The sequence below is a fragment of the Nelusetta ayraudi genome, unplaced genomic scaffold, assembly GCF_046127955.1.
Source record: "Nelusetta ayraudi isolate G7.1 ecotype Tasmania unplaced genomic scaffold, CSIRO-AGI_Nayr_v1 ptg000092l, whole genome shotgun sequence".
NCBI classification, from domain to species: Eukaryota; Metazoa; Chordata; class Actinopteri; order Tetraodontiformes; family Monacanthidae; genus Nelusetta; species Nelusetta ayraudi.
Window position 1 is genome coordinate 4,946,923 of NW_027466142.1, and position 25,505 is coordinate 4,972,427.

A 25,505-nucleotide genomic window follows, 5' to 3' on the forward strand; every position below is an offset into this window, starting at 1 on the left:
TGATGGTATTATTCATCAGCTGCTGGTGGAGTGATGGAATGTTGTTCCGTCTCTCTCTCTACGCAGCGAGAGCCTCCAACAGTCTGGCACCTCGCGCGACATGCTGCAAGACTGCTGAAACACTTCTGCTGGGTCGGTGCGCGATCCTGCCATTTGATCACGACTCAGCGCCGTGCAGAAAATCTTTAATTACGATTCCGAGACTGGTGGGGGAAAAAAAAATATCGAGCGCTTTCATCAGTGGTGCTCCTACAGTAGCGGCTCCTATTTTAAGCCTGTAAAAAATGCAAAAGTGACTGTAGGCAATTAGTATTACTTGCTGGATGTGAGGCGTGTTGACAAATGGCCTCAGGCAGGAGGGCTATTAATCAACTGCTCTTCCCTGCACTCATCGGCACTCTCTATGAGCACACATGCACCTCGAACGGACATTCATCTTGCAATATCCAATTTAAAGTCCAGGCAGTGTGTCTTTATACGTGTCCGATGGGGGGGAGGGAGGTGTTGGTACACTGGAGGACAGGGCGGGAACTTGGTGGAATTTCACAACAAATCCCCGACGGCCCATTCTTTGCATCTAACACGGCGCAAAGAAAACTTTGGCACCGGAAACGAGAAATATGTCGGCATTATGTGCTCCCTGCGGCGGCTTTGACTCCGCTGCATCACGCAGAGAGTAAATAAAAGCAGAGAAAAAAAAGTGTCATTCAGTCAGAGGAGAGTTAAATCGTGAAAATTAAGTGGCCAAAGGGGAAACTCCAGAAAATAAATGAATACACCCTCCTCCAGGTGAGGAAGACATTTGCAATGAATGACTCAGAACTTCAACTTTGCTTGAGTAAATAAGCAGAGGCTGATTAGAAAATTTAAAATGAAACGATTGGCCTGAAATACAATCTTCTTCTTTTTTTTTTTTTTTTCTTCTCTTCTTCTCTTGTCTTTTTATTTATTAAACTAGCCATAATAGAGAATAGAATTCACTGCGCTACTGATATGCTACTATTCAGTCCTCCAACGCAAGTGTTCTCTGCGGCAAAACAGAGAACAGATTGTTACAACTGTGGACAAACTATTTTTGACAGGATGTGTGACCTAAAACAGGGTGCACAGTTCGAATGAAACATCTTCAGCTTCTCTGAGGTTTTAGTCTGTTGGAGACTCGTCTTTGCTGTCAATGTGTCCAGCAGGTGTTCCACTGAGTATTAAAGTTGCGGTTAAAAATTATTATTATGATTATTATTGTTGAAAGGACTATCAGAAGTGTGTAAATGGGATTCAGCCAGCTACAATGGCATTAAGGGATAATAGTGGCATTAAAAGACCCAAAAGAAGCTGAATGATGGAGAACGGAGTGAACAACATCAAACAAATGAATAAGTATATTTGCACTACCTGTGCTCTTCAAGAAATCAGTCCAGCAGAAGTTCTCAACCACTTCTGTGTGGATACCTAAACAAAAACAGAAAAAAAAGTCTCACTGATTTAGTACTGATACAGGAAGCCAAGTAAGTTTGAGTCCATGCCAAAGTTTAGTCGGTTCAGAGGGTTTTATGACATTTCAAAGCAGAATTTTACTATTTTAGTAATAAACGTCAACATTCACAATGGACTAAATGAAACCTTTTGATACCTTTCCACCTTTCACTCAAAGATTTGACTTTGCAAGTGCACAGTACTTCTGCGATCGCTATCTGCTTACGAGCATGAAAAATTAAGCTCTCATTGGTCTGGACTCGGACACGCAGCTGGCTGAGGGCTTTCCTCTAATCTATGAGGGGACACTATTTGCCAAACAAGGCTATTGGTGGGAAACAACATGGAAGAGCGAGTCCGACTGTCCTACATGGCACGTCGGCCAATGGCAAGAGCAAATACCGCTCAGTACCGTACACAGAATGAGAATGAGAGAGAAGGGGGGAGAAAAATGTCAATGCTGATTAATGCAACACTTCAATAGTGAGTCAGGGATGCACTGCATCAGGAGTGAAGATTCATCCCGCAGAGCTTACCTTGGGGCTGCACATAGATCTTACTGCTCTGGGAACCCTTCAGAGAAAAACAGAGGAGAATTCTAGTTGAAGCAGCTACTAAAACATAAATGTACAAAAGAGGAAGATCAACCCTGGCCATACATATAGATTGTCACACACTGTGTTGTTACTGAGATAGTTTTAGAGAGGTGTTGGAAATAGCCACTGTCGAGATGTTTGCATTCACTTTTTGGAGCTTATTGTGAAATCGCAATCTGAAATTAAGCCGATTTTGACCTTTTAAGTTTTTTTTTTTTTTTTTTAAACAAAACAAAAACATTATTGGTACTTGTGGTGCCATTCAGCGCATGATTGGAAATATCAGACCTAAACTAAGCAGCTCTACCTGAGCAATCACAAAAGCATTCGAGCGTTCATTTTGTATTATTAATTCACAGAGTCATTATTCTGTGAGTATCTTTTAAATACACAATTTATTTAATTACACAAATTTCAGAAAAAAAATTATGATTATTATATATATGTATTTCAGACAGAATGTGAACAAATAAAACATAATTGTGTCACAAATAATAGCTCTTTAACCTTCAAAGGCTAAGAATCAAAACTGAGAACCATCAACACCCAAACCTTTTTGTTCAGCTTTTATTTTGGGGGGGGATCAAACTAGATCCATCCTTTGTGTGTGTGTGTGTGTGTGTGTGTGTGTGTGTGTTGTATCGCGGTAGGAAGTGTCAGCATGCCTCCTAGTGTCTGTGCTGTCTGCTTGCTGTCAGCAATAAACTGCAGAGACAGGGCCTGCCGCGTGCCTCAATCTGCAGCCCGAAGGCGCAGTCTAATCTGAAAATGAAGCGCGGCAATATTGTTTTAATGCGGCGCTATTATTAAAAAAGATCAGGATATTGTGTTAGTGGGATCAAATCCTCGCTGATCCATTTATTAAAGCCGTCTGTCTCCTGCTGTTGATTGACGTGTCGTCACGGGAAAAACAAAAACAGTCCCTTCTGATTTTAGGATAAAAAAATATTGAAGATAGGTCAACATGTTTTTGTTTTTTTGTTTTTTCTGGTACAGTATTTTATGGCCACCTTACTTAACTGTTAACACTATGCTAATTGAACAATGGTTTTGATGCTTACATGATGTGCCAAGACACTTTCTGCACAGGCAGAAATCAAGTCGCCATTAGCGCTCATTGGACTTTAAATGCGGCATATGGGCTGATAAAATAGAAAAGAATGTGCTCATACCAGAAATACCTCAGCTTCTTTTTTCAGGCTGTCACTAAACGCCACGGCAAACCTGAAAAAAAAAACAAAAGGAAGAAACACATTTTCTTCACTCCCGCCCCAGTCTTTTTTGCTGTAAACCCCGCCACCAACTTTAACCTTGCGCAAACGGTGACAATTTCTGATGCCGACAGAGGAACAAGCAGCGGCGGCAATATTACGGACAAAAGTCTGACGGCTGAGAGCACAAAGAGAAAAAGCAACAGGCGATATCGAGACAAGCGGTTTCAGGACGAACACGCTGAGAATACAGAGAGGGAGACAAAGACAAAAGGAGCAGGAATCAGTAGGGAGACATTAATTTTGCTTGTGAAGATGCGTGAAGTTTACGGGCCATAGCATAGGGATGAGAGTTGTGACTGAATTTCATGATCAAGGGTTTTTTTGTGTGTGTGTGTGAAGGTGCGAACAGCAGGAGGCCCTGGGTCCTGGGTTTGAGACATTTTGAAGTCAGGCGACCGGGACTGCCCCGGTTCTCCCAGGAGACGATGCTGCCTTTAGATTTATGGAATAGATGCCCTGGCAGATAGTTTCATGTTGTTTGGAATGGCGGAGGCAATAAGAGGCCGACACAGGCTCAGCTTTTGCTCGCTAATCTCTCTCTGTGCTAACCGAGGGAAGAGAACAACCAGTACAACCGGGGGGGGGTAGCTGTGCCTGCTAGACCACATTTATATATGCCAGTGCCCTTTGACAATCAAATTCAAGTAATCCAAATCCTTTACAACTAGTGCAATTTTGGTGCAAAATGCAGGTTGTTTTAAGATGACGGTGCTGTGAGATAAAATCATTGGCCAACCTTTCTAATTCTGCCACTTATTCACCTTCTGCTTGTGTGAAAATAATTCTTCCTTGAGATAATACTTATTGGTCAAATGATTTAGAATTGCTTGAGAAAATTACATTGACGTTAGCCCCAATTTCCTTTACAAAGTAGAGCCACTCTTACTAAGAATTGAAAAAAAAAATGGCAGAAGTACCAGTTGTTGCCGATTTTGTTTGTTTCAAAGACTATTAGAATGAACCTTACATGCAACCTGAAAAATAAAGATTTTGGTGGCACTCAAGTCTTATATATAATATTGTAATAAAGTAAAGTGATACAAGCAAAACTTTTCTTTGGATGAGAAGGATCAGTCTATCTGTTGTCTTTCATGGCTGTGATTTGAATATCGTCGAGGACTCATAATTGAATTGCATTCATGTCTACAGTTATTTACAGTAGTGGTTTAAGGCTGTGAAATTCTCCCTCTGACTGTACTAAGCTTGACAGAGTAAAAGAAAATAACTCTTGCTTGGAATAGCAGTGACTAAACGTCATTTTTAAATGACTTGAAGTTCCCCAGAACTTCCCTGGAAGTTCAAGGGGAAACCCACAGACATGATATTAATAATGTTGGATGTGGATGAAAATTTAGTAAAGTAATTATCATTATTTATTTATTTATTTTTACATGTTTTTGGGAAAACACAAAAAGAGATGATTTAAGCCAAAAACGAATTTTCGTCAAAAAATGACTTAGGCCATTATTTTAATAGGGTGGCGATATGCAATGTTGAGTGCGCACAACACACTCCCAACAACACAGTGTACAGTCATCGAGTACATCTATATAACTGAGGTTATTTGTATGACTTGCATATTGTCATGAGCAAAAATGTTGAAATATCAACTAAAAAAAAAACAAACACCACCACCAACATCAACCAAATCAACCACCCACATCAAGCAGTCTCATCAATAATGAAAACCCTTGTGTGGGTGCTGCAATAGCTAGTTTGCAGTCATGCCATTCTAGTCACATGCAAAAGTCAGACGGAAGGCAGGAAATAAGTTGCAGCTTTGGCAGAGACAGATGAAAGTATGCGCTGTGCTAGCTTTCATTTGTAACAGTAAAAGATTCAACGTCATTTGAAGCATCACGGTGCCTTGAACGAGACTATGTAGAAGGTCATAGTTGGAGTTTTATAATCTTACCGAATCAAGTGTTGATAAAGTCATCATTTATGTGCTGTTGCTGTTTTGTATCGTTTTCAAGACGGCATCATTTTGTGACTATCTTATCGCTTTCTGTGAGGCTGCTTGTGACATTTGGAGAAAATATGGTTTTATCTTAGTATGAAAAAACACGAGACGAGTTTTTAGACGAGTTTAACAAAGTGCCAAATCCGAAATATGTACATATAACTTTAGTTCTTCTTGTTTTCTCAGTTCTGTTGGTGCACAAAACAAAGCAAAGAAACAAGCTACCTTCAGCATTACAATAATCCAGTACTCCTGACCATGCAAGAAGCATTCTGTTTTTAAATGTGCTTCTCGTGAGAAAAATCTACCCCTACCCTCCATCCTAACTTTCTGCATTTTGAACAGGAGCATTGCGGGGAAGTGGTGTCAAGTAGAAATAAGCTGCAGTTCAGAATTGGACAAGAGTTCTCCATTAAAATGAGAACAAAGAAAAGCATTTGAGGGTTTTCATCACTTTTGACTCTGCATGCTGCTCCAAGGGTTTAGTGAGATGCTTCTCCCCCCTGGTGTTGAGTGTAGTAACAGTCAACTCTTGCACCACCCGAGCATGCTGTTACAAACTGGCTGCGCTGGTAGTGAAAGGTTTGTCTGTCTAAATTAGTTCTGAAGGTGCTTCCCCTTTTCAAAAGCTCTTTCAGTTTTTATCCCTGATGGATTTGTGAAAGAAAAATAATATGTCCGATGTGTTATTGTGCTATTCTGGCTGGTTGGGCAACTACTTTTAAGATATTTTTGAAGAACACTTGAATGAATGTTTTAGAGCCAGCAAAATGTGTGCAATGAGAGGCAAAAAAAAAAAAGAAGAAAAAAAAGCATGTACCTTTTATGGCTTACTGTAATTTTGTGTCTTACAATAATTGTTGCAGAAATGTCACCTGGCTTTCAGTAGCACCTGCTCCATAACCACACGCCTCTGCTCAACTTTCACATCTTCATTTATGTCTGTTCCACCAAAGATAATGCCAAAGGGTACTTGGGTTTCTGGTGTAAAAGTTAGGCAAAACAAACAGAAGGATCTGACATTATTGGGGCAGACAGAAGCAAACTTGTGGCTGTATGATTATGACACAAACTGAAATGACTGAAGGTATGAGTATAGGAAAACACATCACATAAAAGGAAAGATGTTTACCCAAGAGAAGCCTCCCGGCCCTGAAAAGATGAATGGCCAGCGCAGCTTCAAATGTATGTTTTTGAGATAAAAGGTGCGCCACCTCAGCGGGAGACCTAAACTCTGCTGCATCCCTGAGCTCACAGGTGTGCCCTGCCTTTTCAATGTGGGACCTAAAGTGAAAAGGAATATGACAGCAACAATGGTTGTGAATCGCACCGCCAAACCATTCAATATTAAACAGGTTTTGTTCTAAGATGTGCCTTTAAGTGGTAATACCATCAAATAAATAGCACTAACGTGTAAAAGTAACCGACATTTGATCAACTAATTCAGTCATTGTGATAAAGGGATCACACACACACACACACACACACACACACACACACACACACACACACACACACACACACACACACACACAGCGAAGAAGAGGTTTCTCGGTGAAGTAAACACAAATATAATAACATAAATGTAACTGTTACGCGTCACCTTCTATAGCCCTAGTTAATGTTTGTTAATTATTATTTATTAGTCAGTTTAATCCAGAAGTTGCCATTGCGTGCGCTGTAGCTAGCTACACCTGTAAAATAAAGTCAGTTACCTTATCCTCTCAGCTGTGGTGTGGTTTCCAGTTTTTGGGCTAAGGCAAGCGATAAATAATATTTTCATGGTACCACTAACCAGGCTGCTCTGAAGAGCTTAAGTTAAACACGTTAAACATAAAGGAAAATACAAAATTATAGCGAGCCGCCGTCTGTGTTTTCTGCTTCAGAGGCTCGTTTCCCTGCCTTCCTGGTACATTTCCTGGAAGCATGCCTACATGATGAGGAAACTCTTAGCCCCGGCTAGCCCGGCTAGCCGGCTATATGTGTACACATGCGTGGTTGTTTACTAGTCCGTCTCCTAAATAGTCCCCCCGAAACACCGGCTCGGGCGTAGATAGTCTCACGTTCTGGTTAATTTGAACGTTATGTCGAGACGCCATTATTTCTGTGCGCGTCAGTCGAATAAAACGAAGGCGGATGTACTGCCTGTCTCCAAGCAGCTTTAACAGCACCAGAATAAGCGGTGCCCAAAAAACACAGACAGACCACTTCTTCTTTTCGGTGGTACGTTCACGTTATGCGTCACACACAGAGAACAAAGTTCCACATCACATCGATGGACCGCTCAACGGGGGCCGTCGACCGAGCCTGATTTGTAGATCTGCGGACCAATGCACGCTTGATAGTTTGTTGACTGAGCTGCGGGTCACGCGACGATTACTGTGACACCCTTTTTGTTGACTCTTAGTTCGCGTTTGGCGAAGTTTGACACCGAAGAATAGCAAGAGAACAACCATGAGCGGGGAACACTTTGTGCTTTAATGGAGGCTGTACGTCGACCACTGGGACGCGTTTCAGTACTTTAAGGTAAACGTAAAAAACAAACTCTCACCAAGCTTTCAGTATGCTAAAGTTAGCTTCACGCCAGTTGCTTGTGTCACAAGAGAAATATTTATAGTAGGTCGTCTGTGATGACAGTGTTTCCCTTTTTTTTATGCAGGTTTTCTACCGCTGAAGAAGCCTAAAGCAGTTTGGGGAAATGGCCAACAGTAGGGATACCAACGAAAATAGTCCCCTCTTGGACTCAGACCCCAGGCACAGACCTTCAGCACCATCAGTGTTCCAAGGGAGAAGACTTGCGTGTGCTGCCATCCTCTTGGCTGAATCGTTGGAACGAATAGCGTTCTATGGCATCACGTCAAATCTCGTCCTTTTCCTCAATAGTCACCCCTTCTATTGGGAAGGCACTCAAGCCAGCCAGGCGCCTCTGATGTTCATGGGAGTCACTTACCTGATCTCCCCCTTTGGAGGCTGGTTGGCGGACGCATACCTGGGCAAATTTTGGACAATCGCCTCTAGCTTGATCTTGTATTTTGTGGGCATGCTGTTCTTTCCTTTTATTTCAAATGATAAAACAAGGACACAGTTATGTGGAGATGAGTTGTGGTTTCCCGTACAACCTCCAGAGTGTCTGGGCAACACCACACCCCCAAGCAATGTGACTTGCAATAACCGGGGCAGATATTGTGGCCCAGTAGTCTATGTTGGACTTTTTTTAATTGCATTAGGCGTGGGCACAGTCAAGTCTAACATTACACCCTTCGGGGCAGATCAGGTAAAGTATTATTATTATTTTTTTCCCCGTTACAAAGTTTTAATTGCTAGTTGAACTACAAAAATTGTACAACATTCTCTAGAAACAGCCTGAAATAATTTGCTAAAAGTTGCTGAATATCATGAGAAACTATAAAAATCTCCAATCTGATCAAAATGGTGGCAACAGAGATTACAGCTAAATATAAGCAAAGGAAGGCTTTGGATGAGACATGTATCCCTACATAGTACTGCACAAGATTGGCTATGTGACTTCATGGAGACCAGACATGTGATTGGATTTTTTTTTTTTTTTTTTTTTCACATTACTGTGACCAAATCGCTTGTGGTACATGGGAAAACCAGGAGTGGAGCGGCATATCAAATTATTAGAAGAATGTTTTTGACAAGCCGACTTGAAATGGAAAACGTTGATCAATGGGGTCATTGTGTTTCCAAATAATCTCATCAAGTGTGGATAAACCGGCAATGCATGGTGGCAGTCAGCTTTAACACTTGAACCCGATTTGCTTTCTGTAAGATTTTCCTGTTTCTGTCAGTTTTGCCATTGATCATTGCCAAAAACAAACAGGACCTTCTCTAGAAATAGCCTTAAATTATTTGCTAAAAGCAAAAGTAAACCACTGCATTCTGTCCCAGCCGCTGCAACAACATATGGCATTTTTTAACAGGTTTTTTTTCAACACAAATTTTTAAAGACCTATGAACTGTTGTTGGGGTGATAGACACTCGAAATTTACTTTGCTGATGTAGGTCACAAACCTTATCAGGTTTACGACAATGACCCAACATCAATTGCAGATGCAGTAGATAAAGAGCAGAGAGAACATTATAGACTTCACTATGAACTATACAGCTCATAGATAGTAAAAAGAAGGCAAACTTGCTGAGCCATAGATCAACAACGTGGGTCACATTTCCCGTCAGTCATTTAAAAATCAAATGTAAATTCAAATCCAAGAGCAGCATTTGTCACAAATCAGGCATCTGCTTTTGATTTATCAGTTTTAAAATTTAGTCATGCTCTCGAGTACAAGGCTAATCAAAAAAAAAAAAGTTTTTTTTTTTTAATCTTCCAGTGGGCTAAGAAGATCAAGTGGCGGGCGTAATCAACATCAGCCAATGATCGCTGTAGAATTTAGTCATCGTGGCTTCCGTCTGATGAATGCTGCAAACTCAAACGAGCCAATACGTGAGATGCTCGTCTTTGCCGATAGGCTGGAGGAGAAATTGGCATTTGAGCCTGAATTATCTTGTGCGAAGAGCACAACCGAAACTCCCCGCTTTCTCTGTGTGTCTTTCGTTTTCTACGGCCGTTTACGGTTTGAGGAAGTCTCAGTCAGGTGGTCAGCTCAAGGTGTGTTGATTAATTTTTCCAGTCATGCTGCGCTGCTGCGGCAAGAAAACCACGGAGAGATTTATTCTCTGCGTTGGTCAGTTTGAACGCGTTGACATTATCTCACATTTACTTTTAATCGAGGGTGGACTCCATTTTTTTTTTCTTTTGTGCTGAAATTTAAAGGAAGCGTCCACTTCATCACACACTGATAAAATCTTCTCCTCCGCAGGGATAACTGTGTATGAAAGATGGATCGTTTCCATTCCAGGAAAACATCTAGAATGTTCCCTTGTAAAATGGTTTAAGTGAATTTCCGGCTGATTTAGTAATTATGGTTTCGACTTCCCTTGTGAATCTACGGTTAGTGCATAACTAATCGAAAGTTTGAGTTTGTTTGGAATTTATTTTATCTGTTTGTTTTTTTTTGCCCTTTCCTCTAAGAGAAGGCTGGAGATGAGGGTGGAATAAGAGGGTGTGCGGCATAAGGCTCAGGGTGATATGGAATTAAGGGGCTGCTGCAGTAATCACGCAGTCTTTTTCACACGGCGTTCACTTCCACAAGGCAAAGCTAATGGGAATCCCAGAGTATTGGTGTTTGTCTTTCAATCCCTCTCCAATTCAAAGAAATGTGAGACCCATCCTGTCAATGTTTCTAAAAGATTGGCAGCCCCTCCAGGTTAGAGTTTCGAGAGATTTGTTATATAGTGTAGGCCGGCCACACAGAGGCGAAACTGCAACTGCTTTCACTGGTTTCCACATTCACAGGCCTCGTCAAACAGACAACCGTCACCAGCGGCACCGCTGTGTAGTTTGGCCTTTTTGTTTTTGTTTCGTTCCTGCAAGGTGTGTCTAAAAATGTTGCCGCACTGCTGCATCACTCAAGGGGTCAGCGTGCTGGGGGACTTTAGCTGCCAACACTCTTGCACGGTGAGGTGAATATTGACAATACAAGCGCAGGCATGGGAACTGCAGGAGCCTTGCAGCGAACGCAGGAGGAGGCTGCGCACACTGCCAAATCCTCACACTTGTAGACGTGGAGCTCCACCAGCATGTCCTTGCGATGTTGTTCATGCGGTTCACGGAGAGCTAAGTGAGTGTTCGCACCTGCTCGGTGATGCCTGGTTGACATGGAAGCATGTAAATCATTAGGCTTTAAGTGCTGACGGGCGTCTTCCCCCTCCCTCCCCCTCACTCTATGCTTAGGAGTCCTGCTGAAGATTGAATCTGCGCTGTGCAACCAGTCGTGCGATGGAAGGATAGTATGGAAGTATAGACTCACGTTGGCTTGTTTTAGCTGTGCCGATTTAGGTTTTTAGTGATCTTCCATGACAATTCGGTGTCTTGGCTATGGATGCCACAACGTTCTGCTCACAAATGTTTATTATTTTATGGGTTGTAACAATATTAATCTTTGGTACTTGGGTAAACACCACAAAACCCAACTTTTCTATTTAAGTCGTAATGAACAGTGTGCAAGAAAACAAAAATCCAACCCAAGACTGCACCAGCGTTAATGTTGTCAGGTATTTCCATAGCAATTCTCATAAAAGGGGGGGAAAAAGGGAAGAAATGTAGCACTTGTAACTGTTTAGTGTGTTTGGTCTTGTCCACCACTGCTTGTCATGCCTGTGCCAAAAATGATGACTAAGTCCAAATTTCCCTGCATGAGAACAAAAACCGTATCTGTCTCCGTGCGTTTCTTTAGGTCAAGGACAGAGGACCGGAGGCGACGCGCAGGTTCTTCAACTGGTTCTACTGGTGCATCAACTTGGGGGCCATCCTCTCTTTGGGGGGCGTGGCCTACATCCAGCAGAACTTCAGCTTCTACCTGGGCTACATCATCCCCACCGTGTGCCTGGGCGTCTCCTTCCTAGTCTTCCTCGTGGGCCGATCCGTCTTCATCACCAAGCCCGCCGATGGCAGCGCCTTCACCGACATGTTCAGGATCCTGGGCTCCGCATGCTGCTCCCAGAAACCGGCCGCGCCCAACCCGCCTCGGTAAGAGCCGGCTGCGTCCCCCGCGAGCCACTTGTTATTTCTATTTTTTTATTCGAGCGCATCGTGCCGAGAGGTGACAAAGGTCGCATAAAAATGCAACATCAAGCAAATAAAGTGGATTTTTTTTGTCCCCCCACCCCTCAATGACAAAGCACGCTCATAATATCCAGTGTGCAGCGAAAGCCTCGCCGCTCTCTGTGGGAAGGCTCTTCCCCAGCTGTGCAACAAAGCGTTTTGTTCATGGCAAAGTTCAGTGGGATGATGGCTCAAATTCAGAGAAATAACAGGCAGGTGTTGGTGGTAGACCTTCCTGCTGAATTCTTCTCTCTTCCCCCCCCTGTGTAATTCCTTTTTCCCCCCACCGGTCCAGACATTCATCGTTATTCCCTGCAGTGGAAACTTATTCTAAAGTGCCGTTCATGACTTTGAAGCAAAGTAGCACAATTGGTTTCAAAGCTCGACATTGAATATTTTTAGTTGCCTTTCAGGAATTCCTTATTAATACACTTTCTCCAGAGATGAGGATTATAGGATTTAGAATGATTTTTTTCTTCTTCTTGTTATCTTTAGAAGTGCTAAAGGCTAAATGTTCACTAAAAAGTGCAGCCGGATTCTTTGAATCCAAAAGTAATATTTGTTTATTTGATTCTTTCAATTACACCTTTTTAAAAAGTTTCATTCTGAAGTTGGTTTACGTTTGTCTTCCATAAATCACCCAAGGAACAAACCGATGCTACTGGACAGTGCCAAAGTGACTTATGGAGGGAAATTCCCGGAAGAGAAAGTAGAAGATGTGAAGTCGCTGATGAAAGTCCTTCCTGTTTTTCTTGCCCTCATCCCTTACTGGACTGTTTACTTCCAGGTAAGATCCTCTGTTTCTAGTAAAAACCACAATCATGTGATTCACCCTGGCAACAGAAGAAAATATGAGAGACTGACTGACTGATATAAATTCTCCGAATGCTGATCTGGACATTGTTTGTTGACATGCATGCAGACAGTTTTCCTCTTAAACGCTGCAGAGGAATTTTGCTTGTGTTACGTGGCGCTCATAAACGGCAACCTCGCCCTGTGCTGAGGAATCCAAACTCGTTCTTGCAGATGCAGACCACCTACATCCTACAGGGCCTACATCTGACCATTCCTGGTATACCTTCCACAAAAAGCGACTCTGAAAAGGTAAACTCAAGTACTGGCTGTCCAATTGTTTCAATTGGAATTAGCTAATGATTATGGAAATTACAATTTAATTTAGTTCAGTTTGCATTTTCTTGAATTAAATGTACAAACCTTGTTAAGAAAGCACCAACTAGCAGATACCGGTTTGTGTATACCACCTGGCGGCGCAGAACTAGGTTAGAGCTAGATTTTAATGCTAAAAAGAAACAAGTCAGTAGGTCACAGACACACATGGTAGGCAACAGCTGGAGGCATCGGCAAAGGTCTGTAATGCCCTGGGGATTAAATCAGATCTTTGCTTCAGCCTGCAGATCTGTTTGTACCTGTGCGGCAACGCTGTTCAGTAACTCTCTCTGAATGTGTGTAAGTCAGGGCCTTTGTTTATGTGTACAAAAAACAAAAACAAAGACAAAAAAACATAAACAAAAATAGAACAAGGCCAAAACAAAAGTAAATGTGACTAATTGAACTCCTGAGGGTGTGTAGTTCAGAGCGGAGGCTGCTGCTGTGTCAAATGAACGCTAATCTTTGCAGGAACCATTTGCACCGATTCATTTACACAAAGTTTGAAGTACAATTCTGATGACAGCGGACAGACTCATTGTCACATTTGCTCATTGCGTTCTCTGCTAGGGAGAGACAAAAGAGGTTTGACACTCGGCACAGCGTCACGCCACCGGTGAAAAACCCCTCGCTCGCGATTGTGTAACGCCAACCAAATGTCGGAGCGGCGCCAAAACCACAAGGCCTTGCATCTGCGCTCAGCTATTTCTGGCTCAGACTTACTTTGAGTGTTGAGCGGAGGTGAACTGCGTGATGGCCAGATGATTCTATTGTGAAGCTTATTATCCAAAATCTGTTTGGACTTTTAGTAGCATGTTTACTTTGTATGGGAATGCATTGGCTGAAATGCCGTACTTAACACTCACACAACACAGACGAGCTTGGCCTGTTGGTTGATAAAATAGCTGCGAGCTATTAGGTCACACCAGTGAGCACACTGAGTCACTATGGAGCAAATATACATCATCTTTTAGGTCTAGCTTGTTTGAAGGACTTCCAGCTTTTTTCTTTTTTCAGAGTTGTTAATTGTTACGTTCTTGATTTATATGAAGAATCTTACAATCAGCGACATCCACAATGATCCTTTTTGCCGTTTTAATATGTAGTTGACAGACTACAGATGTAGGCTGTGTGTAGTAACAAACAAGCAAATTGTTTTGTTTTGTTTTTCCACTACACCATAATGACACCACATTTATTCACCCCCCTGCCCCCTCCTCCTCCACCACCGCCACCACCCGTCTTCTTTTTGAATGTTCAGGAAAACAGAACTAGGGTTTTTTTTTTAACCTTTTTTAACACCGATAACAGAAGTGAAAATTAGATGCTTCCTCTCTTTTCTTTCAAGAGTGAGAGTACAAATGTAACCACCTCAAAGAGGCAACTCACTCTAATGAAGATATATAAGCTATAAGCTGGAGGACGGGAATGAATGTAGTGAAGCTGATATTCAGATGATCTTTTTTTTTTGTATATGACAGTTTGTTTTGTATATTGTTCAACTCATTAGTTTTTTTTAGTTACGTTTATATGCATTGTAAAATAGAAATGTATAATGCTATAATTATGTATAAATTAATTAATCTTAGTATTATTTATTACGTCCTTATTAATATTCTCTATAAAAGCCGCTGTCGTTCAAAGAATCATCTAAAAAAAACAAAAACCCAACTGACTGCAGGAACTGATTTATCAACAAGAGGAGACAAGTTGATAAACAAAATTCACGGGAGAGTATAAACCGTATAAAATGTGTTTATCGACAGTATGTGCGCAGCCTGAATTGTTGCCAGCTTCGTTTTTATTTTTCTCATCAGGGTTTTTCTTTCTTTATTAATTTAGCCTGACAACACAAAGCCTAAACGAACTTGAAATCAAACAAAAAAAAAAATATCCATGACTCACAAACAGAATCAGTTTGTAACATGCAACGTGCAACAGGATGCCCATTCCATTCATTACATCAGGCATATTTTCCCATTGGGGAAGCAGGGAAGAGCATCATGCCCGGCTCTAACCTGGGCCTCCATCACCGATGCCGGGCTTTGCTTGGCAAAAACAAACAAACAAACAAACAAACAAACAAAAAAAACATCCTCACTTAGTGAGCCGCGGCGTTTTAAATATGATGATGTGCAAACAGGATGAATATCGTTTCCAAGGAACTGATAGATTGCCTGCAATTACTCCAAGATGTAGGAAGTCAATTTAAGAAAAAGGATGATGCAATTAGAAGTGTTGAACCAGAGACATGTCAGGCGCTCTGATGGTGCTATTGAATGTGGAGTGTAGAGAGCACCTTTAAAACAGCTGCTGCCTCTCACGGTGACGGTTTACATTCTTTGTGGATGGATGGGATGGATTTTCACTGAAATGTCTTTCGCTGCTGCTGTACAGTCGCATTGTGTTTCTGTCACACGCGACACTGCAGCGCTTGAAACTGTTTTTTTGTTGAATACTCTGACACATTGGTCGTGTGTTCTTCTTATTGAATTAATGGACAGGGGGATTCATTGCCATAATACTCTCAACACATTTCATTTTTATGAAACAGATTTTTGCTAAGGAGGTAATTTTTACTTCAATCCCACCATAAATGATAATAATAAAAAAAAATGCCCCATACATTAATAGATCAAATTCAGCAAAGATACGTATTTCCGTCTGTAGTCTTGACACTAGAGCCAGTTTGCTGTCAATAGTAAAACCTGCTCAACAGGTCTCAAGTTTTCTTCTACCATACAATCGGGCTATATTCCCCAAATCTGTGAAGTCTGCTTGGTGAAAAGCTGTAAGGAGTGAAAGCCACCTGGTGGAGTGAAACTGAACATGGCACGAGGTCTGCAACAAGACACTGCGTGTGCAAACACAGTGTGAGTTTTTGCAACTCAAAAACAGACAATAAATACAAACAAGTTAATTTACATTGACCTGTCAAGGGTCTTTTTTTTCCATTCTTTTAAATGTGCAAGTAGTGTAACCTATCTGAGTCATCATCAGTATAATACACTGGTATAATGCAGAAAATGTGTGTGGTGGAGTTGCTAATTTGTTTGAAATATAATAAGGGGGGCGGTGGCACAGTAGTTAGCGCTGCCGCCTCACAGCAAGAAGGTCGTGGGTTTGATTCCGGGGCCCGGGCCTGCGACCTTTCTGTGTTGTGTTGTTCTCCCTGTGTCAGCGTGGGTTCTCTCCGGGTTCTCCGGCTTCCTCTCACAGTCCAAAAACATGCATGTGAGGTCAATTGAACATTCTATATTGTCCGTAGGTGTGCATGTGAGTGTGAATGGTTGTCTGTTTATGTGGCCCTGCGATGAACTGGCGACTTGTCCAAGGTGTCACCCTGCCTTCGCCCTAAGACAGCTGGGATAGGCTCCAGCAGACCCCCGTGACGCTGAATAGGTATAAGCGGGTATAGAAGATGAATGAATGAATATAAAAAGGGATTCTGAAGACACTGTATTTATTACGCCTTGTGTAATAGATGTTAGGTTAGTTGTTTGAAAATGCACCCTCCTATGTGTTGTCAAAACATTTTTTTTTTATTCCATTATGTACTGTTTAGACCACTTGGGGGTGCTAAAGTAATGTGAAGCCTCGTGTGCCTGCTCTCTCCTCACATATGCATATGATGGCTGGTAGAACCGTGTTGAGATGCACGGATGTTCTCCTCTAATTGTCATGCCTTTGTTGCTCTTTCCACACTCTCTCTCTCCCTCTCTCTCACTCTGTCCGTCTTTCCCTTGTGGATCAGATGACGTTTCGCTTCCCGGCGGCCTGGCTCACCATGTTCGACGCTGTGCTCATCCTCATGCTAATTCCCCTGAAGGACAAAGTGGTGGACCCCATCCTGAAGCGCCGTGGCCTGCTGCCCTCCTCCCTGAAGAGGATCGCGGTGGGGATGTTCTTTGTCATGTGGTCGGCCGTGGCGGCGGGTGAGCGAGCGCACGCCACATCCAGCTTCTCTCAGTCCGCCTGGCCAACGCAGAGGAAGCAACACAACTTTTGGTGGTGGCAGATGCCCCATGCATTCAGTACAGACAGACGGTGCATTCTGCAGATGTAGGGCAACGTCTCCATTATGTTGATATGACAGTAAATTTGTTAGGGCTCAGTCTGGTACAAACCCATGTTTGTACCCGACTGATGTGTTTGAACCAGATTCGAAAGTATTTTCATAATATGTGTTTAAACCAGATTCAAAAGTGTTTACATGATATGGAAACACTTTAGAATCTGGTTCAAATACATCAGTCGGGAACAAACTCATGTTTGTACCCGACTGATGTGTTTGAACCAGATTCAAAAGTGTTTTCATAGTATGTGTTAAAATGAGATTCTAAAGTGTTTACATAATATGGAAACACTTTAGAATCTGGTTCAAACACATCAATCGGGAACAAACTGAAGTTGTAGTTGAATTTGGCTTGTGGTCGGTGGTTGTTTTTTGTTTTGTTTGTTTTGTTTGTCTTTTATTAATTTGTTTTTGCCGTGTTGGGCTTTTGGCAGATAATCCGTCACACATGCATCCACTGTATCGTCGCACCTTGATGTTTTATTTTCCCTCTGGGTGAAAAGTGGGGCTGCGGCACCTTTTTTGGTCGCGAGTGCTCCCGTATGCGGCAGTGCTGCTCAGTCACATTCAGTTCCTTCACAGCCTGTGGATTATTTTGGAAATAGAGTCTGAGGCTGTCCTGTCAGTATCTGCTGCCGCTGCTGCATTGATACATCCAGTATAAAATGTTTTTTGGAGAGACAAGCTTTGAGGCGGGAAGAAAGCAAATCAGCAGCGCAGAGAATCGATGCACAGTGCATTTTCTGGAACCGCAGATCTCTCTCTCCCCCCCCTCCTGCCCCTTCTCAGGCACACAGGATATCTGCAGAATACATTTTGCCATCTGTGACCTTTCAGTTATTGACTGTTGCTGCTAATCTGAAAACAGTTTGTACAGCTAATTAAGGTACTGTTTGTTTGTTGTGTGTTTGCACATTCAAATTGCACCAAGATCACTTAGGGATTAATGCATTTGAATAAGTTGGACGTCGTCTGATAACCCTCTCTGTTATTCCATTTAGCAACGGTTGGTTCGCACTGAAGGACCGTGATTTTGAAATTCTTGCCTCTTTACATGCGTCTTGGCAAGCCAGCACAAGTGTAAGGAGTTTCCACTAACAACTGCCATTCTCATGGTCTGTTCATAGCCCAATGAATTTCGAAATATATTCAAATATGAACGCTCATCTCATTTGACCGAAATTCAAAATCATGTAAAAAAAATAATGTTTCTTATGCCAGCCCATAAAGGTTGATCCTCAGTGGTCCCTTATGAGCAGACTACATTAGCTAGCGAAATGATTTAATTGTGTTTCAGCACCAATATTCGAAAAAATATATTTAATTCCTGCTTATCTTGAAAATGTGTTTTTAATTAGCAAAATAGAAAACATGGATAGATTAGACTTATTATTATTATTTGACTTTGCCCATCCGATATATCTTCTTTAATCACCTGGATAAGGCGAAAGCTTCATTCACCAGATCTAATTTATCTGTACAGTTGATTTGAAGCACTATTTTCTTCGCAGCAGCATTTCCAGGAGAAAAAAATAAGTGCCTCAATGTAAATGACTCGTGTGCAAAAGCCATTCAGGTATTTACTTTTCCATTTTGGCTCCTTGAGTGAAAGTGCAATCCCCGCATTTGAATTTAGCCTAAATAAAGTCGAATGAATATTGCGGAAAGCAATTTTGAGCCCTGAGAGTGGAGAGAAAAGGTTTACGGTGGTGCAGTGGTACGGCCATCGGTCACAGCGTACAATGCGAATACACAAGCGATGCAGTGCTGCATGGCTCTGGCCTTTTTTTTTCTTTGGGATTGAAAAAGGAAACATTGAATTAAACGTGTGCCTGTTAATGAGCTCCGATATTACTGATCTTCCCCCAATTCAGTTCCACAGATCAGCTCTCTCTCCCCACCATTGCTACATTTTGGCCAGCGTCTCCGTCTGCTGTACATCACAGATTTATTTTTTTTGTTTTGTTTTGTTTGTTTGTTTTTTTTTCCTCCCTGTGCTTATCTGCATCTGGCCACCAGCTAAAATCATGTTGTGTTCACAACCAGACAACTGGATGCTGGTGTGTGGCATCTCCTGCCCGGACGGACAGTATGCAGTCCAACACATGGCGGCATCCACAGCACGGACCACACTGCTGGTGGTGTTGTTCAGCGTTTGAATCGATTTCATCAATAGAAATGTGCAGAACTGTGTCCTGTTGGTGCAGAAAAAAAAAAAAAAATTATATATGATATAATAAGGTTTTCAAGACATGGGTGATTCAGTGTCACCCATGTCTTGAAAACAGCTGGAGGTCCAAAGGCAGCTGAAGAAATGCTGTCGAGTTGATAGTGGACTGTTACTGATCTCCTTCCAATGTGGGTCCAACATACATCGGCCACACAGCGCGGCTTAGCACTGAAAATGTCCTGCCTATGAAACTTTCAATTTTCTATCTTTTTTCTATTTATTTTTTCAGTAGCGTATTTTATAAAATACTCGCTCCGTGATGTGCTAATCTGCTCCGGATTAATCTGGACAGCGTTTAGGTGTCCAGTGCCATCGCCTTTTTTTTAATTTTATTTATTTATTTATTTTTAAACCAGTGCTGGAGCAGAATTGCAAGGGATCACACTGGATTGTCTGATGTGTGGAGGGCAGAGGAGAGAGAGAGCGAGAAAAAAAAAAAAAAAAACTAAACCAGTGATGTGTGTTGGTTGCGAAAGTCGCCCTGGGCAGCTCAGTGGCTGCACTGTTTGAGATGGACGCCTGGTATTATGGGATAGTCGGATTACAAGGGCTGCAACTCCTCTCTAATACAGCATTAAGTGCAGTTGTGATAGGAGGTTGTCTCTGGGAGTTATCTGGAAATAGCTGCGGGGTTACATGAAAATAGCCATCACATACAGCCTTTGGAAGGCAGCCGGGGCTTGATGACAACTTCTTGCTGCTCTTTATGGAGCTGTCTGCACTCATCCATTATTAGCTGCCACAATATACAAGTGTATCGTGTGACCTAAATGAAGTGTGGGGTAGCGTTAGAAGTAATTAGACGCTTCATAAACTGTCCTCATGTCATGTAATCTTGGCAGTTTTTCTTAGGTGATGTCTTAAGGTTCATTTTTTAATTTTGTGTTATTTCATACTGATCCAGGGGAGACTCTTGCATGTCAAATGATGATAATTACATGGTAGCCGCTAACTGCCTGGGATGAACTGAACACCTTTTTTAGGTACTTGCAACAGAATATAAAGACAAAGCTTCATTTATGCTTCTTCAAAACCGAGGTTATTGAATATGAGTAAAATTAAATGTTCCTCAACATTTTATTTATTTATTTATTTTTTGCATTGTTTACAAAATTTAAAAGTATTTCAATATTTACAAAAAGGGCGTAGGGAATATTGCTGAAATGTATTGTGTTAAAAGATGTCTTGTTTTTTTTACCTACACTGTTAATTTTTCTGCGTGTCTGTCCCGTCAGGTATACTGGAAACCAAACGGCTGGAGATCGTCCAGTCCCCGAACGGCACCATTGACCAGGTGCTTGGCAACGTTACCTACTACGTGGCAGATTTGCCAATATGGTGGCAAGTGCCTCAGTATGTGCTGATCGGAATCAGCGAAATCTTTGCCAGCATTGCAGGTACGGTTGTCCGTCACCTGCACCGCCTCATTGTGTTCATCTGGAAACCTCCAGTGTCAACCTGCCGGGGAGCCACGCGCTCCCGAGTTTGACCGCTTTGCCTTCGCGCGAAGCCTTAATGAAGTTAATGGTGCCATTCCTCTCGGCGCAAAGACAACGGTGACTGATGTGTAAATCTCTTTTTGAACAGCCAGTTTGATTCAGTGCCGGCTGCGCCGGCTTAATGTGTTTGCGGGTTGTAGTCAAGAGCAAATAGCCCAGGAAGTCGATCGATAATTGATTATCCACCTCGGCAAGACATGTTCAGTAATGGGTCGTTTTATAAATAAGGTGAGGACCGGTAACCTTTTAGAATTAAAATGATGATGTTGGCTGTACCTTTCCTTCCAGCTACGGACCTGGTTCATAGAGAGGCAGTTTTTTTTCTCTTTCGCTCTCTCTCTCTCTCTCTCTCTCTCTCTCTCTCTCTGCTGAGCAGATACAGAACATAATTAGATGCATGGATACGCTGGCATGTGCCTTCACTGTAGCATGTTTCCCAGAGGGTGCACTCAGACGACATAGCACATAAAGTAAACTTTTCACCTCCCCGTCTCTGGCGAACACAATATTGACACACGGCGCTATGAATATCATGCAATCGTAATCGCAGTCAGGTCGAGATAACAATGACAAATTGTGTTGGCGCAGGTTTTAGTCAATTTGGAATGACTCGATTTGCATAGCTGCAAACCTCCCACAGCTTTTCATGGGGACATATTACGGTTGAATACGCAGAGAATTTGATAAGAAAAGAGGGGGAAAAAAATAGTAATGACTGCAGGTATTAAAAATACACAGGTCGATGAATGTCTCACTCGGAATGAGATTAATCTCTGTTGGAGTATTAAGGTGGCAGGCCGAAGGCTACAGTGGCACATATCTCAATAAAGCCACGTAATTGGAGTGAGCCGTGTGATAACACACATATCACAGGCTGCAATCTCCCGTCCCATTTGGAGATGCCACTTTAAATAAGAGAAGAGCAGATGACAACAGGATACTTGAAAAATCCAAATTGATCCTTTATTGGCACGCTTTTTTCATTTGAAAAACACCCATTTCCAAATAGTGTTTTGTGAGCGAGCTCAGCAAATAAACCATTCCTAGTTAAAGTCCATTGCTAAAATTCTCCTTAAACAGATCTTTTTTTTCTTTTTCATTATAGTGAGGCAGTTTACTTCAAAAATATGAGATTTGTCTTCCTCTGTTTCACCATCCCTCTGCCCTGCTCTACATTTATATCTCTTTAATTGGATTTATGTTTAGAGTAAAGAATATTAATCTAGTGCCGAAATGCTGTCTAAACATGCTTGCACTATATTCTGGAAGGCATCAACAACATAGTGGAATCAAAAGAAGCATTCACTGCACATTCTCTTTCTTTCCTGGTTGCCAAGGTTTTCAATGCTTTTTATCCGGTCAAAGTCACCCACTTATTTTAATGATTGCTCTTATTCTTACATTTTATAGAGTTTTTCATATTTGCAAAACGCCTCAATGTTGTTGTTTTTTTTTAAATTATTATTACATTTAGATTAGTGTAGTTTCATATTTTCAAAGATATTCCACAAAGTTGGTCTTTCATAATGAATGACATTTGAAAATAGGCTCACGGTCACAACTGGAAGCGGGTGCTTTTGGAGGAAAGTGAAATTTTTCTCAGAATGATTTTTCACCTGTCGTGGTCTAACACCAGACATCTCCGACAGTTTAAAGATGACAACATGTTTTACTTGAACTCGATGTCACTCACCCAGCTGCTTTTCGTTTTGCACTCCCAGTGTGACGAGGTGTCACGTCTTCTCATTTTTAATTGGTAATTAGTTAGGAAGTGCAAAATAACTCAAAAAGAAAATCACCTCTAGACCAACGCCTGCCAGTTTGAGGAAACGAACATTTTCTTTTCTCTTTCTCTCCTGGAAGTTTGACAGAGTCCTCCTTCTCTGCGGAGAAATGTTTCATGTTCTCGTCAGGAAAATGATTAAAAAGTAAAGCGCGGAGTCAGAACGGGTCAGAATCGTTCATGGTGGAGCTGACAGCCGCTAACTTCGCTTTGATACTTTTATGGATGAAAGCTGATCCTCGCCCTTGCTGTTACTTCCACTTTCTCTGTATGGGAGCCTTGACCTTAACAGGAAATGTCTTTTCATTTACAGCTATAAGAAGTAAGGTCTTATTGTCCCAGTAATGTAATAATGTGTCAAAGTGAGAAATTGGTCTAATGCCGGACCAGGTTTTAGCACACAGAATCTGAGACAACAGTGGAAACAACGGGAACGATATTCTCCTTTATTAAAAGAAGGGAGTGTGAGAGGAAAAACACTTAATGTAATATAGAGCGTTGCACTGTGGCAGCTGTGGCCCATTTTTATCCCACTCTCCACTCCAGGATGCACAGCAGAAATGTGCCTTTTCTGTATTCTGTGTTTTATTTCTGTCTCTATCTCGCTCTCTCTCTATATATATATATCATTTTCTTTTCTTACTCAGTGTCGTTTTCTCTTATCGTGGCCTTAGGCCTCAATTATCTTAGTGATGCAAATGTATTTAAGGCCTCTGGCCGTGATTGAGTCATTCTCCTATTACTACAACTCATGTTGTTGCAGGCCCTTCTATTCTGCGCTCACTTCTATTTCTATATCACAAGTGCACCATTAATATTAAAGACCTCCCCCCCCCACACACACACTATGACGGTGCAGCGTTTACCCAGCAAATCCAGTCGCTGGGGATCGTTGGCGCATTTGCATATATCATCTTTAAATTAAAAAAAAAAAAAAAACCCCGGATAGCAAAAATTTGTTTTAATAAGCAAGGGAGCATTGTCAAGTCCTTGGGAAGAACTCCGTTAGAGCGCCAGAGTTCACACAGAACTGCCGGGGTCCCCTATGAAAGTCAAATCCACACATAACAAAGCTGCGGGGATCCTTAAAATAAACTTTTCTCCTTGCACACCTTCCCACTGGACCTACCTCAAGGAAAATTGGCTGGCAGAATTGTGACATATGTCCTGTTAGGGGAAGGGGTTCCCTGAAGTCTTTTCCTTTTGGAATAAATCTGTTTAAAAACCTCTGCTGCCATCTAGGCTAACCCTGTTGCTTCAATCCCAGCAATGTGTTACGACTGTGTTCGGCGGCTTTGGGGTGCAAGTTTTGCCTGTGCTCAGGCAACGAGGATATGCAAAACACTTGCAAAATTATTCCCTACAGTACTTTTAATTATGTCTTGCACTTATATTATTATTTGTTGAGAGGAAACAATCATCCCTGCAGCATTGCCCATAGGAGGTTGGAAAAAAATATATACATACATTTAAAATGTCATGCCTCGCTATCTCATGCTTTTGTTCTTAGATTATTGCCTTTTGGGAAAGAGGTCAGACTGTTTGCGTGTGTTGAAAGACTTGCACCTCACTTTGATTGATTTTTTTTCCCCCCTCGTCTTCTCTCTAATATTGTCACTGACAGACAAGAGCAGGATTTCACTTTGTGTTGCCGTGTTGGTCTCTCCTGAGCCCTTTTCACATGCACAGTTGCATCAAAGATTCCTCACCAACCTTTGCAACCTCTTGTGATATGCACAGCTATTGACCATTTGTTTCCATCAAAAGGTTAGCTTAGGATATAAACAATGCGTATTGTTGTGAACATCTGAAAAGGTCAATTATGTTTTCCACTGAGTAATAACCTTACCGCAATCTCATCTCATTCTTTTTTCCGTCAGAGGCTTTTTTTGTTATGTTTTTTTTTTTCCCCTCCGCAGCCGATGCAGGTATCCGCAAAGAAACAGTCATATTAATTTGCTCACTGTTTCCTCCGTGGAGGTCTTAAAAACTGAAATATATTTAACGGCAGCTCCCTAATCTCTCTCGACAGACGTAGCTATAGGGGCTCATTTGAAAAATCACATGTCTGAGGTGGCATGAAATTATCAATGTCAGCTCGCAGGCAGACAGATCTCTGCGCGGAAGAGACACATATTTGATGTTTTTTTTTTCCTGCCGCCTTCCTCCCTCCATCCCATTCTCTCAGCTTCCGTGCCCATTTCCTCACTTTGTCCATTTCTACAAGACACCGTAAACACTGTGATGTGTTTTCCAACAAAAAGAAAAAAAATCCCCCCCCAAAAAAAAAGAAAAATCCCCAGGAGACCAGTATCAACAGATACTGTCTAACAGTGTCACTACAGATCCGTATGCTCCCCCTGGATTTAGCCTAAAAATGTAGCTTTTTTGCTTTGCATACAATGTGCCAACCTTGCATGGTTTCTGGGTTGCTTAGAGTCGAAAGGTGCCTCTCCTTTTTTAGAACTCCCCGCCCAAGTGAATGGTGTGGATATATCACGTGGGTTTGTGCGACGCCTCTGTGCTTGTTAAATAGTGTTGTCACGATACTGGATTTCAGACTTTGATGGGATATTTAGGAAAGTATTGATTTTCGATACGATTTTAGACACGAGCAAACGCGGACGTTTCGTCGACGGGGGGCGGAGGGGATCGCGCTGAAGTTGCGCCGGAAGTCTCTTCGCGTCCCTCCACTCCCTCGCAGGAAGGTAGCGGAGGGAGCACTCGGGGTGTTTGTGTGTGTGTTGGTGCCGCCGCACG

The 25,505-nt window shown here is 42.0% G+C and overlaps 2 protein-coding genes across 9 annotated transcripts in view; one reads left to right on the top strand and one right to left on the bottom strand.

The window, feature by feature from the left end:
- The window catches only part of glt1d1 (glycosyltransferase 1 domain containing 1), a 121,441-nt gene extending 113,934 nt beyond the window's left edge, over positions 1-7,507 (bottom strand). For 2 of the 3 annotated variants that reach the window (XR_012929072.1, XM_076047225.1), the window contains exons 1-6: positions 7,022-7,507; positions 6,439-6,590; positions 6,182-6,287; positions 3,242-3,293; positions 2,010-2,046; positions 1,393-1,449 (exon numbers count right to left, since the gene is read on the bottom strand). Coding sequence is in view for 2 of the 3 variants with exons in the window: in XM_076047225.1 (XP_075903340.1) it covers positions 1,393-1,449; positions 2,010-2,046; positions 3,242-3,293; positions 6,182-6,287; positions 6,439-6,590; positions 7,022-7,089 (472 nt within the window). In the remaining variant the exon portion in view is untranslated. The remainder of the gene's footprint in view (positions 1-1,392; positions 1,450-2,009; positions 2,047-3,241; positions 3,294-6,181; positions 6,288-6,438; positions 6,591-7,021) is intronic. The other variant, XM_076047224.1, reaches the window with a different exon arrangement.
- A 41-nt stretch (positions 7,508-7,548) lies between these two features.
- slc15a4 (solute carrier family 15 member 4) overlaps positions 7,549-25,505 on the top strand; it is a 45,496-nt gene continuing 27,539 nt past the window's right edge. For 4 of the 6 annotated variants that reach the window (XR_012929071.1, XR_012929070.1, XM_076047221.1 and 1 more), the window contains exons 1-7: positions 7,557-7,832; positions 7,966-8,580; positions 11,624-11,916; positions 12,637-12,778; positions 13,018-13,095; positions 16,913-17,093; positions 20,699-20,860. Coding sequence is in view for 4 of the 6 variants with exons in the window: in XM_076047221.1 (XP_075903336.1) it covers positions 8,005-8,580; positions 11,624-11,916; positions 12,637-12,778; positions 13,018-13,095; positions 16,913-17,093; positions 20,699-20,860 (1,432 nt within the window). In the remaining 2 variants the exon portion in view is untranslated. Of the gene's footprint in view, positions 7,833-7,965; positions 8,581-11,623; positions 11,917-12,636; positions 12,779-13,017; positions 13,096-16,912; positions 17,094-20,698; positions 20,861-25,505 lie in introns of all 6 variants that reach the window. The other 2 variants (XM_076047219.1, XM_076047220.1) reach the window with 2 other exon arrangements.